At 30.9% G+C, this 19,987-nt stretch overlaps 1 protein-coding gene across 4 annotated transcripts in view; it reads right to left on the reverse strand.

Annotated features, from left to right (window-relative positions):
• Window positions 1-19,987, reverse strand: part of LOC129914492 (uncharacterized) — a 487,839-nt gene that overhangs the window by 136,921 nt on the left and 330,931 nt on the right. For all 4 annotated transcript variants that reach the window (XM_055993781.1, XM_055993782.1, XM_055993780.1 and 1 more), the window contains one exon: window positions 19,199-19,235. In XM_055993781.1, the coding sequence (XP_055849756.1) occupies window positions 19,199-19,235 (37 nt within the window). The remainder of the gene's footprint in view (window positions 1-19,198; window positions 19,236-19,987) is intronic.

The following is a 19,987-nucleotide window of genomic DNA, read 5'->3' on the forward strand; positions in this document are numbered from 1 at the left end:
CATTCAGTGTACCAAATTTCATGACTTTTCGTCCAGAAATGGCCGTGCAAATGAATTTTGTCGCCAAAAGCGAAGAATGGCACCACTGTGCGACGCCCTGAAGCGTGTTTGTGTTTCAGCTTTAATCGCGTTTTCGTTTGGTATTTCTTAGAACTGTACGGGACTGTCCGATCCGGAATGACAAACGATTAGACTTGGATCCTTTTTTGATTCTGAAGTTTGGGTTTCTTTGTATTTTTGAAACGTCAAATACGAACGTCTGATGAAAGTTTTGTTTTGTTTATTTTTTTTTAAATTATTATTAAGTTATCTATTGATTCTCTTTTGATTCTCGTTTTGACTCTCGTTTTGATTCTGCCTCAAAATTCGGAATCGATTTTCTCTTCTTTTCAGAATTAGAATTGTCATTTAGTGCCAAACGAACAGTTTCAGAATCGTTCGGAAGAATTCCGGACAGTCCCGGACGACCAAACGAATATGCTATAAGTTTAAATATGAATTCAAGACGTTTAGAATAGAATACGTGACAAAGTTATTTCTAAGGTCAGAAATAAAATTTGTAGAAATTAAAAAAAAAACAACCGAAGCACGATGTGGAAAATAAGAACAGTAACTTTTTACATTTAATTAAAGAACAAACCTTCTACACAAACTTCTATATTTTTTTTTTCAAATTTGTAATAAAAACCAATTGTTTGTCAAACAAAGCAAAAAGCGATATGGGTTAGGAACATACTGAGAATGTATTATTCAATACTGAATGTTGACACAGTGTGATGGAGTAGCAGAAAGAACTGCGCATTTATTTTTAGTCAAATTCAGACTATTCAGTTCGTCTTCCACTTTTCTGTGAATAACTAGGAAATACCTATGTATACATATAAAACACAGTTGAAAATAAAATTGAAAGTCAAGAACTGCGGGTATAAAAGTAAATAAGCATAAACAAAAATAACATAGGCAAAATGCAATAAGTCGGTGTTCAATAATTTGAGACAAAAATACTCACAATGTCTTATCCAAGTTACCTATAAATTTGTATGTTGTCAGTATTTATACACAATTATTTAAAAACAACTAGAAATTATAGAGGCACACCCAATTCACTGCTTTAATTTGAGTACTAGGTCTCGTACAAAGTACATTTTGTTAAAATACCATAGGTGTAAAACTAGGTAGCCATAAACATGTCAAAAAAACTTGAATTAGAATTTAAAATAATATTTTTAGAAACACTTGTAATATTAATTAAGATAACTTCGCAATTCAAAATTTTATTTTGCTGTATATTTTAACAAAGCCGACACGTGTTAAACGAATTAGGTATCACAAAAAGACAGCATCTTTACTAGCCGGCGGATGAAAGCATACTAAAGTAAAGATAAAGAAGGGAAAAAAATACTGTCACGTAGTTATTAAGCTGTAGGAAAGTAGTAAAATTATAACACAAAACACACCCTCAAGTTTTGCGTCGATGTGAATCAAAATAAAAAGAAAAACAAAATCGAGAAACAATTTTAAAAGGATAGGCAAGAAAACAAGATAAACGAAAGGCCCCTTGCAGTGTGGTGAAGGTGATTTATGAAGTTCCATTGTTTTTTTTTTTATTCCTATTGTTTGTTTGTTTTTGTTTTCTTTAAAGAAAGGTGTGTGAGACAAAGTTAGGAAAAACAAAAAGAACAACAAAACAGCTTATTCAACTTATGCCGTATTTACACTACTGGCGAAGTTGCAAAAATATTACGGCAAACAAAATGGCAATATAATAGAAGAAATAATTTTTTTTTATTTTCATCATTGGATTGGAGTCAAGACACTTAGCGGCCTGCGCGGAAAATCTAAATTGGGGATATATTTCTTTCGATTTTACGTTACGAAAAAAACAAAAATCACCTCGAAAAACATTTATTTTACGAGTTAATTTTATATGAACGGGTGTCAATATTATAATTGTAAAATGTTAATAATTAATGTTTATAACGAAATCAGGTTGAAAATAAATGGTTTTTGTTGTTGTTTAGGAATTCATACACAATGATGTATGTAGTAGTGATGGGAACTATCGAATGATTTGAACTAAATGATTTGAACTATCGAATAGATCATTCATTCATTCATTAATTCATTCATTAATTCATTAATTCATTCATTCATTCATTCATTCATTCATTCATTCATTCATTCATTCATTCATTCATTCATTCATTCATTCATTCATTCATTCATTCATTCATTCATTCATTCATTCATTCATTCATTCATTCATTCATTCATTCATTCATTCATTCATTCATTCATTCATTCATTCATTCATTCATTCATTCATTCATTCATTCATTCATTCATTCATTCATTCATTCATTCATTCATTCATTCATTCATTCATTCATTCATTCATTCATTCATTCATTCATTCATTCATTCATTCATTCATTCATTCATTCATTCATTCATTCATTCATTCATTCATTCATTCATTCATTCATTCATTCATTCATTCATTCATTCATTCATTCATTCATTCATTCATTCATTCATTCATTCATTCATTCATTCATTCATTCATTCATTCATTCATTCATTCATTCATTCATTCATTCATTCATTCATTCATTCATTCATTCATTCATTCATTCATTCATTCATTCATTCATTCATTCATTCATTCATTCATTCGAATAAACTATCGAATGAAAACTATCGTATAAAAAAAAACAATACAAATGAAAAAACTATCGTTTAAGAAAACTATTTGAATGAAAAAACTAACGTTGAGAAAACTATTTGAATGAAAAAAACTATCGTATAAAAAAACTATTGGAATGAAAAAATTGTCGTATACAAAAAAACTATTCGAATGAAAATAGTAACTAAACTATTCGAATGAAAAAACTATCGAATGAAAATAGTAACTAAACTATTTGAATGAAAAAACTATCATACAAAAAAATCTATTCGAATGAGAAAAATATCGTATAGAAAAACTATTCGAATGAAAAAACTATCGAATAAGAATTACGTTCAAAAGAAAATAGGTACTATCAAATAAAAAAAAAACTATTTTAATGACAAAACTATCATATAAAAAAAAACAATTCGAATGAAGATAGTAACTAAACTATTCGAATGAAAAAACTATCGAATGAAAATAGTAACTAAACAATTTGAATGAAAAAACTATCGAATGAAAATAGTAACTATACTATTTGAATGAAAAAACTATCATACAAAAAAAATCTATTCGAATGAGAAAAATATCGTATAGAAAAACTATTCGAATGAAAAAACTATCGAATAAGAATTACGTTAAAAAAAAAATAGGTACTATCAAATATTTTACAATTATCGATAGTTTGATAATTTTTATTCGATAGTTCCCATCACTAGTATGTAGGTTGTTTTGATTTTTCTGTTAGAAACCATATTTTGCTTTTTTTTTATATTATTAAAGAAGCAAAGGATTGAAACATTTTATATCAATTTTGGAATTGACAGCTCAGTTTCCAGTCTTGATATAGTTTGTCGATGCTGCTCACGCTTTCTGCCGAGTAGATCGGAATCGCATTGATTCGAAGAAGTATGTAGTACTTTCCCACCTCCCAAAGGAACAGGGCTATAGGTACCTACAGCAACTTTCCTTTTTCAATTTTTCTGATATTCTAGAATATCGATTTTTTTAATTTTATCTTTACGATCCCTTCATTCGCAGAGAATACTTATGAATATTCACTTTCTATTATAGAAAAGAAAAAGTTAAAAAATTTAATTTTTTAAGTGTTAAAAATACTACTGACTTTTCACATGAACTATAACAATTTGATGAAAAATCACAAAATTTACCGTAACGTTTCGGCGTCTCAACCAAACTTGCTCAAACTCACATACATGATAGATCATACCAAAAGGCACTTATTTTATATTGCATGTGTTGCCAATTTTACTTTTTTTCATGCAACATAGTACGAAAACGGTCTTGCCCCCATAGGCGGTCTTTCCCCCACTTGCAATAGTCTGCAAAATTTAACTTTTTTTTTCTCTTTCAAATAATTTTTTGAAATTATGAAAGAGTTTCCTGAATCTAAATTCGGGGCATCTGGGGTCAAATTGTCGCATACGTTAACGAAACTCGTGAACTTCTTTATTTCAAAAACGAGAGCTGCTCGAATTTTTTTTAATTCGGATTCAAAATCAGCACTTTAAAATCCATTAGAAAAGCATACTTTTATTCTATGATTAGATAAGCCGAACCTACTTAACTTACTTAAATTTTGATATCTAAGAGAAGAAAATAGATATTGAGAAGATTGAAACTGAATTTGAAAGAAAAACACAAGTTCATAAACCGTAACAAATTTAGTTGAAAAAAAAAATACCTAATGACAAAGTATTGCTTCGAAAACAGAAAAAAAATGGGATTTTGAGATTTTCTAACAGGAATATCTATAAAACGTGACGTGTTAAGCCAAGTATAGTCTTATTAAAAGGAGGATTTCCTTGCAGACAGGTGTAGTCAAAGTCAAGAGGCCAACTGAATGCTGGTGGTTTTGCATTTGCTTGTAACAGGAGTTTTAAGGCCTACCTTTCTTTTTATTTCGTGTTGGAACGTTATATGATATTTCTTTTTTGACGGGGTTCTCAGGATCTCTCCTTTGAACAAATGGCAATACCACCTGAGTCGGTCGTGTTCAATTTTTTGGGAGATGGTATTTTTAACATGAAGACCTTCTCAGATCTTTGTACTTCTAATTCTATCAAGCCTTGTTACTCCTGGTGTCATAGATCATGCTCTACCAGCTGCCAAAAAAGAATAAAAACAAAATAGAAAAAAAAATAAAAGAAAAAAAATAAATTCAACATCTTATAACAACCTCTATAGTGAGGCGGCTTAGCATTAAAAAACAGCTCAATCGTGAACTTTGTGATAAAAGCATGAAATTTACATCGTTGGTAGTACTCAATATAAGAGTTATTTTGAGATATTGGGCCACCTTGTATTTCATCCGGAAGGGTAGATACAAGGCTTTTTCTGTGTTGCACTCGATTTGTTGCGTATCATAATATAGGCAATGAAACATTTGTATTAATATGATACATGATTTCGAGGTATTTTCTAGCGCTCGATCGAATAAAATCAATACCAAAATGTCTCGACTATCATGTAAAAAGTTATTGAACTCTTTATGAATTGTCTTTTACTCAAAGAGCAAGAGTCAGAATATTACCAAGTACTCCTTGAAAAAAAGTTGTAGGTTTATAAAATTTCGTGTGGACGTTTCATATACCATAGAAAAAAATAATAAAATATGTCCATCAAAAAATTTCAGGTCAAAGGGTGTTTTTTTAAGCGAGAAAGAACACTTTTGAAATGGTACCATTGCAGCACATGGAAAATGTTTGCATTTTTGAAGTGAAAACTTCTTAAGTATCGTAGTGATTTAAAACAAGATGAAACGAAAACGCGACACGAACATTCAACTTGTTATAACTTTTTTGTTTTTATAGATAGATGAATGAAATTTGTTCTGTAGATAGGTAATTGAATAAACTATAATTGTACAAAATTTCAATTAATTTCATATTCAAAATTCTGAGATAACGAAACAAAGATGTTCTTTTTCTATCTTATCTTATCTTTTGATCTAGTGTTCATACAAATTTGATTTAGCTTTAATACGCATGCTGATAACATAACCTGTTATTTGATATATCACACATAACGGTACGTGCTCTTCAAATTACACAATCATAAATTGAAAAAAAAAAATTGAAAAATACCTCAAAACCTGTAGAGCCGATGACCAGCCACCAGTGAAGGAAGTACCGTAATCTCATTTTTAAATTTCGACATAGCTGGCTTTAAAAAATTCTTACTCTTTTTGTAGGCATGGCAGAAATATGATGAAACAATTGTTGGGTTCAAAAAATTCCAGCTCTTTTTGTAGATGTTGTATAGACATGGTCGATATAAATATTTTGAGCTGAAACAATAAACTTTCGGGTGATATAAAATCTATTATAGGTGTGTGGATTTAAAGGTGATAGAATAAAAATAGGTAGACTTTTTCGATTTTTTTTGCAAGAAAAATGATTTTTTAAGGTTTCACTTCTACCACGTGTGAATTGCACACATGATTTTTTTTTTAACCGCATACATATTCTATACATCGTATGAGAATCAAAAATAATCAAAAAATGAATTATATTTACCATGGAACATTTAATTTTCATGAAAAACTTAAATTGCTTGCTTTTATTTCTTATTTAATTTTCATACAAATTAATATTTTGAAGGAGTGAGGTGCAAAAGTAAAAGTATGAAAAATAATTGTTCAGTTTGTGATCAAAGGATCAAATTAATAGGATTGTTAGTACAATCAGCCCTATGATGGTAGCCGATCGGAAGAGATTTTTATCCGATTTGTACGATTTTTTCAGTTTTCATATGATTTTAACCCTTCCAACTGTAAAATCGGACAGATTAACGAAAAAAATCTTAGGTGCGTTGAAAATTCAAAATACATGCGATGCTATGCAGTGAACTGTCAAAATATTTGCGACGGGTAGTGCTTTGTGTTTTTTTTTCTTTCCGATTCCTTCCGATAGAAAATCAAAAGTGAAATATTATCCGAAAAATATAAAAACCAAAAAAATTGGAATAATAAACAAATAAATTGTTCAAAAACACACAAATGAGTGCACAAAACAGTAATGAGCAAGTAATTTCTATTTTTGTATGTTTTTGTGTTTCTAGTGTTTTGTTAAATTTTATTTTCACGATAAAAAAAATATTTTTGCAAACTGGTAGATGTCAAGTGAGTGCGTTGTTTGACGTCAATTTTTCTCCTCAAATTCGGGTACCGTGAATACAAAAATCTTCCGATCGGAACTTTTCTCCGATCGGATATTTTTCCGATCGGCTACCATCATAGGGCTGAATATGTAATCCTCATTTTAAGATATTGGGCCACTTAATATTTCACCTATGAGGATGTACATGAGCCATCTAATAACACCCTTTAACCCGAAATATTTTGGTAGACATATTTTATTATATTTTTCTATGGTATATGAAACGTCCTTACAAAATTTTATCAGCCTACCACTTTTTTTTTCAAAGAGCAATTGGTAATATTCTGACTCTTGCTTTTTAAGTAAGAGACTATTCATAAAGAGTCCAATAACTTTGTACATGATGGTCGAGACGTGTTGGTGTTAACTTTAATCAATCGGGCGTTTAAAATTACCTTGAAATCATGTATTATATTAATAAAAATGTTTCATTAGCTATACTATGATATGCAACAATGCGGGTGCAACACAGAAAAGCTCTTGTATCTACCCTCCTAGATGGAACACAAGGTGGCCCAATATCTCAAAATAACTCTTATATTGAGTACTACCAATGATATAAATTTCATGCTTTTATCACAAAGTGCACGATTTAGATGCTAAGCCGCTTCACTAATTGAAATAAGGAGTAAAGCTATTTTGAATTTTCTTTTTTTTTTTTTGACAGGAAAACATCTTCAAAAGACACCTGGCAGTATTCGACACCAAGTAGTGTGGGACTCTTAACTACTAAAACCACCTCTTAATCAGGACCAATCTTGAATGATCGACATCAGATTTTTCTTTCTTAACTCTGTAAAATCACTTTGGGGGGAGTTTACACTTTTAATACTTTCCCATGTTTTTTAGACCATAAGCCCATGAGGCTGGTTCTTCTTAATCTCCGAACATGGTTTCTTATATTCAAGACGGACACTATTTCAGAATTAGTATGACATAGCAGTCTCTGATTGTGCGATACAGCGTATTTTTTAACAACTTCTGTAACGATTTCTTTTTGTAAGTCACGATGTAGATCGCTATTTCTTATGTACCAAGGTGCATTAACTATTCCACGAAGGACTTTGTTTTGGAATTTTTGGATGATTTCGGTATTTGTTTTCTTTGTATAACTCCATAATTGGATTCCATAGCTCCAAACAGGCTTTAGTACTTGATTATACAGCATTATTTTATTTTGGGTCAGAGTCATTCCAAGGTATTTGGCCGTATTGGCGTAAGGTACAGCTTGATTATTAATGAATTTTGGAATATTGTTTATCTTTTTATTTGTATGGAAACAATGTTCCAGTGAAGATTTTGTTTCATTGAGTTTGATACGCCATTTCTCGGTCCAAGTTCCCACTGTGTCGACGGCATTTTGTAGTTTTACTCCTGACTTAGAGACACATTTGTCGGGTACCAAAATTGCGGGGTATCATCTGCAAAAGTAGCCATTATGTTGTGATTACCAACTGGGATATCCCTTGTATATACTAAATACAGAGTAGGACCTAGGACACTTCCTTGTGGAACAACGGTTTCTATTTTCTTCAATTCCGAATATTCTTGATCTTACCTTACTCTAAACAATCGGTCTGAAATGTACGATTTTAATATTTCATAGTACTGGTCAAGCTGGATCAAGTTGAATGCCATGCCGCACGAGGGCCCAGGTCTTTGCAACTTGTGTAACCTACAAGCACGGAAAGATGTGTATCATTTCATCGACATCTGTCCAATTTTAAAGGAAATAAGGCAAGTCTTCTTCGGAAAAAATGTTTTAGAGAGGGAAGAGGTGCATGAATTTCTGAATGGAAGTGATTGGAAGCTACTTTTTGATTATTACACGGAAGCCAGCACTTACAGATCCAAAATAATTAATGAAGTCTTTTAAAATAGTAAGAATCAATTTAAAATCAATCCTGGCAAGCTAAAAAGTATCTCTAAATTTTGTTTTAACTAAACTAAAAGTCCTATTAACTATTAAAAAAAAAAAAAAAAGTTTATAAAAAATAATATCATGATGCGAAAAAAGTATCTCTAAATTATGATTTAACTAAACCAAAAGTCCTATTAATCTACTATGATGCGTAAAAATTATCTATAAATTTTGTTTTAACTAAACTTAAAGTCCTATTAACTCTTAAATACTTTTTAAATACCTACTGTAAAAAAAAAAATTCTGTAAAAGTTTCAAGCAATTTTGCCACTCGGGCAGACGACAGATATGTCATGCCTTTAAATATTCTAGTTTTTTTCTCAATGACTTTATGAAATAATTATTATATTGAATAAAGATCTATCTATCTAGTACTGTCTGGGAAGATCCCTTTGCAGTTTGTACTCAAAGCCCTCATACCTTGTCAAAAGCTTGAGCAACATCTAAGAAAATAGCTGTTTTTCTTCTAGGTATGCTTTTTCTTTTACATCCGTTATTCTATGAACTTGGTCTATCGTGGTAGTCTCCACCAACAAGAAAGTTATGCCCAAGAAGATTTAAAAGATCTGTATAGTCATCTTCTGTTGGCGAGTGCCTTGGTGGGCAGTATATAGCTTAGGGTGGGTCAAAAAAATCGAAATTCGTTTTTTTTTTATTTGGTACCTCGAAAACTCGATTGCAAGACATCTCTAGAATATACTCACTAAATATGAGCTCTTTATCTTAATGGGAAGGTCCTCCGCTTTTCAATTTTCCATTTTTACATCATACTAAAATACATTTTTTTTTTTTATTAATTGAATTTTTAGCCTTTTTTTTTAACATATTCTCGTAGAAAATTGAACGCTCTACAAAAAAGGTTAAATACACTTTTTTGAATTATCTAACCGTTTAGTAGATATTTGATGTCCACAAATCGAGAAAATCATTAAAAATTCGTTTTTTGTTCTTAATTTTGTAACAAATTGAAAAATTGTAATAATCAAACGCGCATGACATATTCTTGTAGGAAACAGATTGCTCCACAAAAAAAGTCTTAATAACTTGTTTTATTAATCTAACCTTTTGAAAGATATTCGAGGTCAAAGTTAAACAAAAATATAAAAACTTTTTTTACTTTTCAATATTTTCTAATTCACTGAAAAGTCATTATTATTAAATTAGAAAGATGGATTACTGTAGGGGCTTAAATGTTCTACAAAAAAGTGGAGCGTGGTAACATGAATAGTTTTCGATTATATTATCTAGACTTTGCCCATTGGAGAAATGAGTTTCGGACACCAGGCAAATATCGATATGTTCTAGATCTAAAAAGATTTTTAATTCGGATAAATTTTGTAAAAGACCGTTTGCATTCCATGTAGCGATTCTAAGTGTTCTGTCCATCATTGTTTTTTAAGAGCGACTTTTTCGCTTAGCTTTTTGATATTCAAATTCTGTTTTCGGAGTGTTTCAATTTTAACAGCTATGCCAAAGATTGATCTTACTTTTTAAATCTCCTCGAGACTTTGTTTTATGTCAAAAGTTAGCATAAATAAAGGTAGTAACCTCTTACTTGTCGTCGATTCTCCAGAGGAGTTTTTAATTGTCTCATTCTTAACCCTTAACCACCTACCCTCTATATGGGTCACTGACTGTGCTTATAAATTGAGCTTTGTTACAGTAGGAGCCTAAAATTTCGAATTCTTCGTATTCATTCTTATAAACTAACATATCAAAGAATTAAATAAAAATAAAAAATGTAATATAAAAAAAATCTTCAACAAAATTACAAGGCCCCAAATTCACAATTTTTCCGTTGCGGTCTGTGAGACCGCAGGTAGGTGGTTAAGGGTTAAATAGATTGACTGCATCAAGGGCTTGGAAGCCTTTTTGTACAAGATCTTCCAATACATCCTCGGGAGAGCACGAGGAATGAAGACCTGTTGCTGCTACTTTTATTGGCTTGTAGCTTTGTTCTCATATGAGTGCCATTGTATTTGGTGCTTGCTCAATTCTTCAGTGACAGATCTATACTGGTCGGCTTCTTCGAATGTGACTTTCCAGTTGTCTTTGTTGTACGATGTGTATTTTCAACCTTTTTTAGTACGTTTTTCTATTATTTTCAAAAGATCTCCAAAAATTGTAAATCTTGAGATCATAATTGGTGGTGGTGTAATTTTTTTGCTGCCTTTAGCGTGAGAATTTGATTTAACAACATTATTCGCTTCTTTAGTTCCTGTAAACAACTCTATTATTTTCGGTTTTAGAGCTTTTCTGATCTCTTGAACAAATCTCAGGACTACGTTAACGTTTCTTTGTGTAACGCTTATTTTTATTTTTCTCAGTTTCAAACAAGAGCTCTTCTTCATCAGTTTGATATTCAGGCTCAATTTATTTGGACTTAACTGAATCTTTCTTGCCAAGCAAGAAAACTTTCTCTTCTAGTTTTTTCACTTGCAGCTGAAGACTTTGAACTAGAACTTCAAGTTGTTTTCTTGCCGCTATTTCAATTCAACTACTACTTCAAAGTAGTTTTTTGATTTTGGTTGGTCTATCTCTTTGTCTTTGATGGAACTCTGTTGATCTGTAATGTCGATCTCTTCATTTTTCTAGGTCCTTTTTTCGCTGATGTGTTAAACATCAACAGTATTTTTTGGGGTTGTCGATGATGTAACCCCTGGAGTAAATTTGTTTGGGGGAGTTCTTTGAAGCTTTGAACTCCGTCTCTTAATATTTCTAAGCAATAATTGGTCCTCCCCAGAATCCGTAGGACCGACCTTTAAAGAGAGTGATTTTACCAGTTTCACTGGATTGCCACCTGGGCAATTTAATTTATTCGTTTTGTTAATTGCCATTTTTTTAACTTTGTATTCGCACCATAAATAGGTCAGTTACTTCTATCCATAGTTTATATTCAGCCGCCCCACAGAGAACAGACGCTGACCAGTGTGCCGCACAATATGTGTCAGACCTCAGACGCTCTTGGATTTAATCGGGAGCTGGTGCATTCAGAACGATATTTCTGTTCATTTGCTGCTAGTTCCTGAAAAGATAACTCAGGTGACTCAGCGCATGGATCGAATGGATCCAACACTCGTAAGTTGGATATCCAGCGGGCACCGCGAGGAGGTGACGATGCGATTTTGCCACGCTTGAAGAACTAAAAAATTTTTTTTCATAGAATAAAATTAATCGGAACTGAAGCTATTTTTCCTTATCTTACAATGTTTGAACATGTGAACTTCTGTAATTATTAATAAAAGTAAATAAATACCTCAACTCAAATACTAACACCTTGATTAGTTTAAAACAAATATATTAAGTTTTAAGGTCTTAAAGAAAAAAAAAATGTTCAAAAGTATTTTTTTCTTAACTTAAAACAAAGTGGTTTAATTTCTTTGTTTTTCAAAGTATAATTTTGATTTTCATTTTATTTAAAAGCTTAGTTTATTGACTATGGAGAAAAGCTTTATTTTGTTTGAAAATATTATGTTCTAATCCTACAATTGCTTTTTAAGTAATCCCAAAAACAATAAGCTGTACTTAGAAACCAAATTTTTTAGATTTTTTGTAATTTTCTTATTTTTTTTTTTTTATTATTTTTTCTATCAATACCAAGTCAAAAAACAAGAATTCTATAATAGTTTTCTTACAAATAATTTAAAAAAAAGTTTACTTTGCATTTTTTTTCCTCAGAAATTCATGGAATGCACAGTCGCCAAAAAAAACTTCATACCAAGTTTGATATTAATCGGTCCATCCGTTTAGGCTGTAGAGTGTAGATAGATAAATAGTTGTATTCATTTTTGTTTATAAAACAGAGTTTGCGGCATCTGAATGAATAAATTAGGGCATTGCATTGCTGCCGTTTAGGCTGTAGCTTCGCATACAAACTGGCAGTATGACAGACTGAGGTGCTCCACACCTCGATAAATTTTAACCAATTTTATTCCCCCCGCTAGCGTCAAAATTTAACAAAACGTCGAATTCGAATTCAATCCAAATGATATATAAATGCATTAAATAATTTCAAATTTTAAAACAAACATGAAATTATCTTTTCACATGTTCCACTGCCTTCCTCATTTAGTTGTTCTCAAAAGCTTAACATTGTACATTACATTTTGTAACTTTTTTTAATTTAGGAAAGATAAAAGTTAACACTGTAGTGTTTTCCAGGCGGAACTTTCTCCTCTCTTGGCTTAAAGAAAACGTGGTATTTATTTTTATTTATTTCATTTTTGAAAAATACATATTAAATTTTCATGTCATCTGCAAAAATGAGAATTTCGCTATGGTGAATACATAATGGGGCATCATTTATAGCTAGAATAAAAAGAAGAGGTCCTAAATGACTTCCTTGCGGAACACCTGATTTTGCGATGAACGATTTTGAGAGAGCGTCTCTGAACTTCACTTGATAAGATCTCTTTTCAAGATAAGAAGAAATCCAATTAACGAAGCCTAAAGGGAAACCTAGAGTTTTTAATTTAAATTTGATAATGTCATGGGAGAGTTGGTCAAAAGCCTTAGAATAGTCCGTATAGATACAGTCAAGTTCCTGCCCACTTTCTAACGTATTTGAGCACTTATGTAAAAAAGTAAGCAAGTTTGTAACCGTCGATCGTTTTTGCATAAAGCGATGCTGTTGAATGCATATAATTCTTTTACAAAATTATAAAGTAAAATTATAGAATAAGACTAATATAACAATAAGTAGGTATTTAGAAAAAGTAGTGATATAATTAATTCAAAATAAATTAGTGTGAATATCATATCAAAAGGTAATTATAGCAAAGTTCAAGTTCAAATTAGCTGTAATACATATGTATTTTTTTTATATTATTGTTGTAGGGTGAACAATTATTTTAAAAAATTTTGTAATTGATAGTTATTAATGAATTTCATAATAAGTCATAATTTTTATTAGAAAAACATAACATTTTTGAGATACTAGATCTTCAACATAATTTACGACATATATATCAGAGCATTAATTTCACCATGGTTGAGATTTAGAAGCTTTACATGCTTTAAGAAAGAACATTGATTTCTTTCAAACAAAGATATCCGTATCTTCTCGGATAGCCAGGCAGCCATTAAATATCTTGATTCTGTCTCTACCAATTCAGTCACAGCAGTTTAACATTCACCTTTGCCGAGTCATAGAGAAATTTCAGGAAATTGCAGAGTTGATGAACTTTCCAAAAGTGGAACAATGATACCTTTATTACTAAATAGGGTCAACATAGGTATCCCCATCGCTACGTGTTAACTAATGCTCAAACAAGATGCTACAAAATAAAACAAACCTTAGGTGGAATAATATCACCACATGTATAGCGAAGAAACAAATCGGAATCTATTCCAATGATTTCAGCTGAAGATGCATGGATGAGGAGAGGGTGAAATCGATTCCTCACCTTCTCTGTGAATTTCCTGCGTTATCTCAAAGACGTAGACTCCGGGAGAGTTCTACTATAACAGTCCTAGTTATCTAGCAAGTATTAGTCCAGTCATTTTAGATTTGGTTGTATGGAGGTATGAGAAATAAGTCCCAACTGCAATCAGGACTCAAAATATGAAAATACACTAGTTCAGAAGCTAAACCCTCCATTTTCTTCAAAAATATCCGGACGACTTAGGCCCCCACTTTGTTTTGAACATTCTTGCAACTATCGCTTGTAGTTCGGCTAGTTTTGGTCTCAGAGAAAAATCTGATGAGGCAAATTTGTAGTAAATATTATTTCCCACAAAATATGTTCAGCTACTTTTTACTCTAAAACCTACCATTTAGGAATTATAATTAATCTCGTAAAATACTATGCTCACTTTTTTTTATATTCACCGTTACTTTTTTTTTAACTTTTATCAAAAAAATGTTGTTATAAAATTTGAAGAACTATTCATTATTATCTATGTTTGTCTCATATAAGGTTTTTTTGTCCGAGTCGCTAAAACGAACCATTAATAAAAAAATTAACAAAAACAGGGTGAGGGGAGAGTACGATAACTGTGGCGCTGAGATTTGATAAAGATATTTTGAAGAGGGGTTCAGTAAAAGTATTTTTTGCATTAGGAGGGGTGGTTTATCTCCTCCCGTTTAGGCAGGAGGGGCAATTTTCTAAAAACAACCTAAAATACAAAAAATATTAAAAAACAACTACAGTTATAAATGATACCTTTTTCAAAAGCCACAACTGTACGCATTATTTTAATTTTTTAATCAAGTTATTAAAGTTAATAGTTTTAACTTATACCCTTTTCAAAAGCCACAACTGTACGCATTATTTTAATTTTTTAATCAAGTAATCAATAGTTTTTGAAATAATCGATCTCAAGTTAAAATTAGGGGAAAAAACTGCCTCAATTGATTTCCTCTCAAACACTGGAAACCATACGTTTTTATGCCTTCAAGTTTGGGAGAAAATTGAAAAATTGAAAAAATTAAAAAAAAAAAACAGATTAACAGATTTTAATTTTTTTTGCTGTTTCGATAACTTTGGTACTAACAATATCATAAACGAAAAAGATCTTCTATATTTATAACATAGAGTTAAGTTAGTTGAGAGCGTTAAGCGTCTTTAAACAAAATAAATTGCACGACTGGGGTCGCACGTACTTGCTCTTATGCTTAAAGTAACTATAATGTTAAAGCTTTTTATTCAAGAAATTTAAAATTTGATATTTTGAAGAAATTTCATAGTATAAAAAAATTAAATCTGTTTTTATAATTAATAAAACTCCGTTTATAATTATCTTAAAAAAAAAAAACAAATATGCCATTTTATTTCTTGTATAAAAAGGTATTTTTAGAAAAAAATTTTCGAAAATTGTAGGAGCCGTTTTTTAAAAAAATAATTTTTTATATATAAAATTTTTTTAACATTTTTCAAAAAAAATGTTGGCATGCCATTTTGAAGAAATAATTATTTTACACATAAAAACTAAATTTCAAAATTTTTCATTGATCCGTTTTCAAAAAATTGATTTTTCAAAAAAAAAATTTTGAAATATTTTTTTAAAAACCAAAAATGCGTTTTTTGAAAATTTTCTAAAATTTTAATATTATCTTTACTTACACACTTTTGTATAAAAATTTTCATTTAAATAGGGTTAATATTGTACGAGATATTCAGAAACGAAAAAAACCGTTCTATGACAGGTACCGTTAATAACGGTACAACAAATATTTTTTTTATTTAAAATGTTGGCTCTTATGTGTAGTACTACACACAAAAATTTTAATCAAAATCGTTAGAGCCGTTTTTGAAAAAAATTAACTTTTTTATTTCCGTTATATGACAGGTACCGTTAGTTTTGGTCATAAAAAAAAATTCAATTTCCCCTCTAGGGAATCACCAAAAACTGCTAACTACCAAGTTTGAAGAAAATCACTTCACTCGTTTAGGCTGCAGCTCCAGATAGAGACAGACGGACGGACAGACAGACAGACAGACAGACAGACAGACAGACAGACAGAATTGCCGGACCCACTTTTTTGGCATTCTCCATCATCGTAATGTCATGTAAAATTGTTGTCTCGAGTTCGATTTTTTTTACGAATCCTAAACTTGCCCTATAGTACCTATATCGCAAGTAAAAAATACCCCTACACTACAGAGTATGCTGAGAAACTGAGAAGCGGGCCAGGCAAGGTACTTTTAGTTAAAAAACTGTTGACATTGGTGCCTGCCTGGCGACTTAACATACCCTAAGCGGAGCACAAAGCTGCCAACTAACTCTATGTATTAAACATCGAAGATCTTTTTTGTTGGTGGCCAAAGTTATCAAAACAAAACAAAAAAAATCTTATAAAAAAGTAGTTTTTCAGTTTTCTCAAAAACTGGAAGGTTTATGGCTATATGGTTTTCAGTGTTTGATAGAAAATCAATTGAGGCAGTTTTTTTGTATCAGTAGATTTTGTATTGAAATTAATGGTCATGACAAAAATAGTATTCAATGTGTTTTCGCCTAATTTTAACTTTGAGATCGATTATTTGAAAAACTATTGATTTTATTCAGTGGCGTAGATAGGGGAGGGGGATCAGGGGGATATATCCTCCCCATTGGAATCGATAAATTGTACAGTATAACCAGTCAGGAACAAATAAGTTGAAGAAACTATACCACATAAAATAGAACAAACACAATAAGATTTCCTTATGGTTTTCATCCAAAAAGGAAATATTATTTAAGCAATCGGGTTTTCCTTATTCTTTTGAAATATGTACTTTTGTTGGGTTTTGCCAGGAAAAAAAAAAAACATCATGTCGGGGATCGAACTAAAGACCTTAACTCTCTAGTGGCACATCTTCGACCTTTACCAACTCAGTATAGAAATATTGGTCACAATTTTTGTTCTAGTGCCAAGTTGAAAAATTCGAAATTATGAAATTTTTACTAAAATTTTAAAAAGATTTTCTCCATGAAAATAATATTTAATAATTAATTGTTGATTTTAATAAAGTTTTTTCATGAAACAGTTTAATAAGAAAATCTGTTAGTTTTAAGGTGGTCCTGGTCATATTTTTCTCTGTGTGAAGAATTAAAAACTCAGAAAAGATATTTGATCAGAAGGAATAATACTTCCTTTATGAACCCATTGAAAGCGCTCGATAGGTGCCCCGAAAAAAGTTTTCCTAACATTTTATTAAAGATATAAGCTTCACTGCTGGTTTCAACGTCAACTACCTAAAAACTTTATCCAATTTAAAGAGAATAAAAACAATACAGAGAAGCATTATTAAAACTTAAAAAAAAATTTGCGGACTAGATCTATCCCCCCCCCTTAGCGCAAAGCTATCTACGCCACTGATTTTATTAACTTGATTAAAAAATTAAAATAATGCGTAGGTACCTACAATTGTGGCTTTTGAAAAAGAAATGTTGCCGTTGTTTTTTAATATTTGCATTATTTTAGGCTGTTTTTCAGAAAATTGCTCTCCTACCTAAACGGGGGGAGATAGACCCCCCTCCCATAGTAAAAAATACTTTTATTGAACCCCTCTTCAAAACACCGTTATCAAATCACAGCGCCACAGTTATCGTACTCTCCCCTCATCCTGTTTTTGATGATTTTTTTTATTGATTTTTCGTTTTAGTGAAGGAACGGTAACTCGGACAAAAAAAAACTTATATGAGACAAAAACAGAACGTTAATAGTTCTTTAAATTTTATTACAACATTTTTTTGATAAAACCTTTAAAAAAAAGTAATGGTCAATATAAAAAAAAAGTGAGTACCTATAGTATTTTACGAAATTCATTATAATTCCTTAATGGTAGGTTTTAGAGTGAAAAGTTGCGAACATATTTTGTGGGAAATAAAATTTACTACAACTTTGTCTCATAACATTTTTCTCTAAGACCAAAACTAGCTGTACTACAAGCTATAGTTGCAAAACTGTTCAAAACAAAATGGCAGCCAAAGTCGTCCCGATATTTTTGTGGAAAATGGGGTGTTTAGCTTCTGTACTAGAGCACTCTCATATTTTGAGTCCGAATTGCAGCTGCGGATTATTTCTCAGCAAAAGTATAACTTGATTGGACTAATATAGACAAGAGGGAGTCTCGCTCGCTTAATTAGAAGCTCCAAATGGTTCAACGAATAGGAAGAAAAAATTTCAAAGATTCATTGTTATATCACAACGGACCAATCATGGTCTAATTGTAACAGCTCTCCTGCTGATAGCCACGTTAACCTAACATTGCCTAAAATTTTAACGTGCGCCGCAATGGACTTTCAGGGAAAATCATTTGGCAAGCGTGTCGCGTCGGGATTTTTTTTTAATAAATGAATTTGAATTACATGTTGGTGGTGTGGAAGAAGTTATGTCTATTTTTCTTTCTTTTAAAAATTTGTTATTGTGAAATTCAACCAACAAAGGGGTAACGCTGGTACTTTATCCATCAAACTTGAAACATTTTTATGCATAATGCGGCATCGCTGTGTGAGCTTTTTGTTGTGATAGACTTTTGTATTAAAAATGATGCAGAGTGAGATGCACACGTCCTATCTTGTCTGTACTGACATTTTTGTTGGACAGAGTATATGTATACTAGATGTAAAAGAATTGACAATATTTAAAAGCTTTTTGCATTTTTAATTACAAATAAAATAAAGGATAGCTGTGAGAGTTGATTATAATGGAATAGAAAACAAAACATAATTACATTTTAACAAGTTAATTCTTAAAATCAATTTAATGTGGAGGTAGCAGGTGAAAATTAGAAGGTTTTCTTTCTAAACCGACGATATGACAATCATTTTACCGTTTTTAATTTTACTCGAATTTTTTTATTTGAAAAACATTAAACTGAAAAGAATGTTAAAAATAAATGTTAAATAGCTAAAACATAAAAACAAAGAAAAATATATATTCTTGGTACTTGTTTACCTCTATTAAGGTTAATATAAAAATAAAGGCGTAATATCTGTACTTACTTTGAACGGCAAGTTGTTGTTGATGCGCAGCAGCTCGCTATAAAAAAAAATTGAACATGAAAATAATACATTATAAATACGCTCAAGTAAATAAGAATTAAAAAATTTTAAATCTCTATAGGCCAGTCATTATATACATTTGGAAATGCAAAATGACCGAGAAAGCTAAATTTTGGATATGTTGTAGAGGATGCTTAAAAAAGCTTAACTTGAAGTTTTCGACCAAGATTTCCTATGAGCTTTTTCCGCCATTTTGATAAAAAGGATAATAATTTTTTTATTTTCAAAAATTATTGGCACTGATCTAATTGCAATTTTGATGAACTAAATAATATAGAGATTGAATCAAATTACAAAATGCACAATCAACACAAAAAGCCGGTATACTGTATTTACAAAATTTGGGTTAAAAAAATTGGGGTAACAAAAAAACCATTACCATCTTCTTCTCATTGTTTATTAAATAAATACATACATTTGTATGTATGTGTTACTGATATAATGATATAAACATTAAAAAAAACATGAATGATTGTTTTTTTTACAACCGAACGGGCGGCTTGCATGGCGGTGGGAGCGGACTAAACGACTTTGCGGCCGGCTGGAAGTCGTAATTTTTGTCCAAAAAAAAATATAAAAATACGATATTGTAGGTCTGAATGTGGTCTACAAATTTTATGTTGATATTTTTTTCGATATTCATCACCCAAAAATAGATTATGTCAAAAAACAAATGGCATGTCCTAAATTTTTGACTTTTTTAATCGATATCTCGAAAACGGTTCATGA

This window comes from Episyrphus balteatus, chromosome 3, assembly GCF_945859705.1.
Source record: "Episyrphus balteatus chromosome 3, idEpiBalt1.1, whole genome shotgun sequence".
Taxonomy (NCBI): domain Eukaryota; kingdom Metazoa; phylum Arthropoda; class Insecta; order Diptera; family Syrphidae; genus Episyrphus; species Episyrphus balteatus.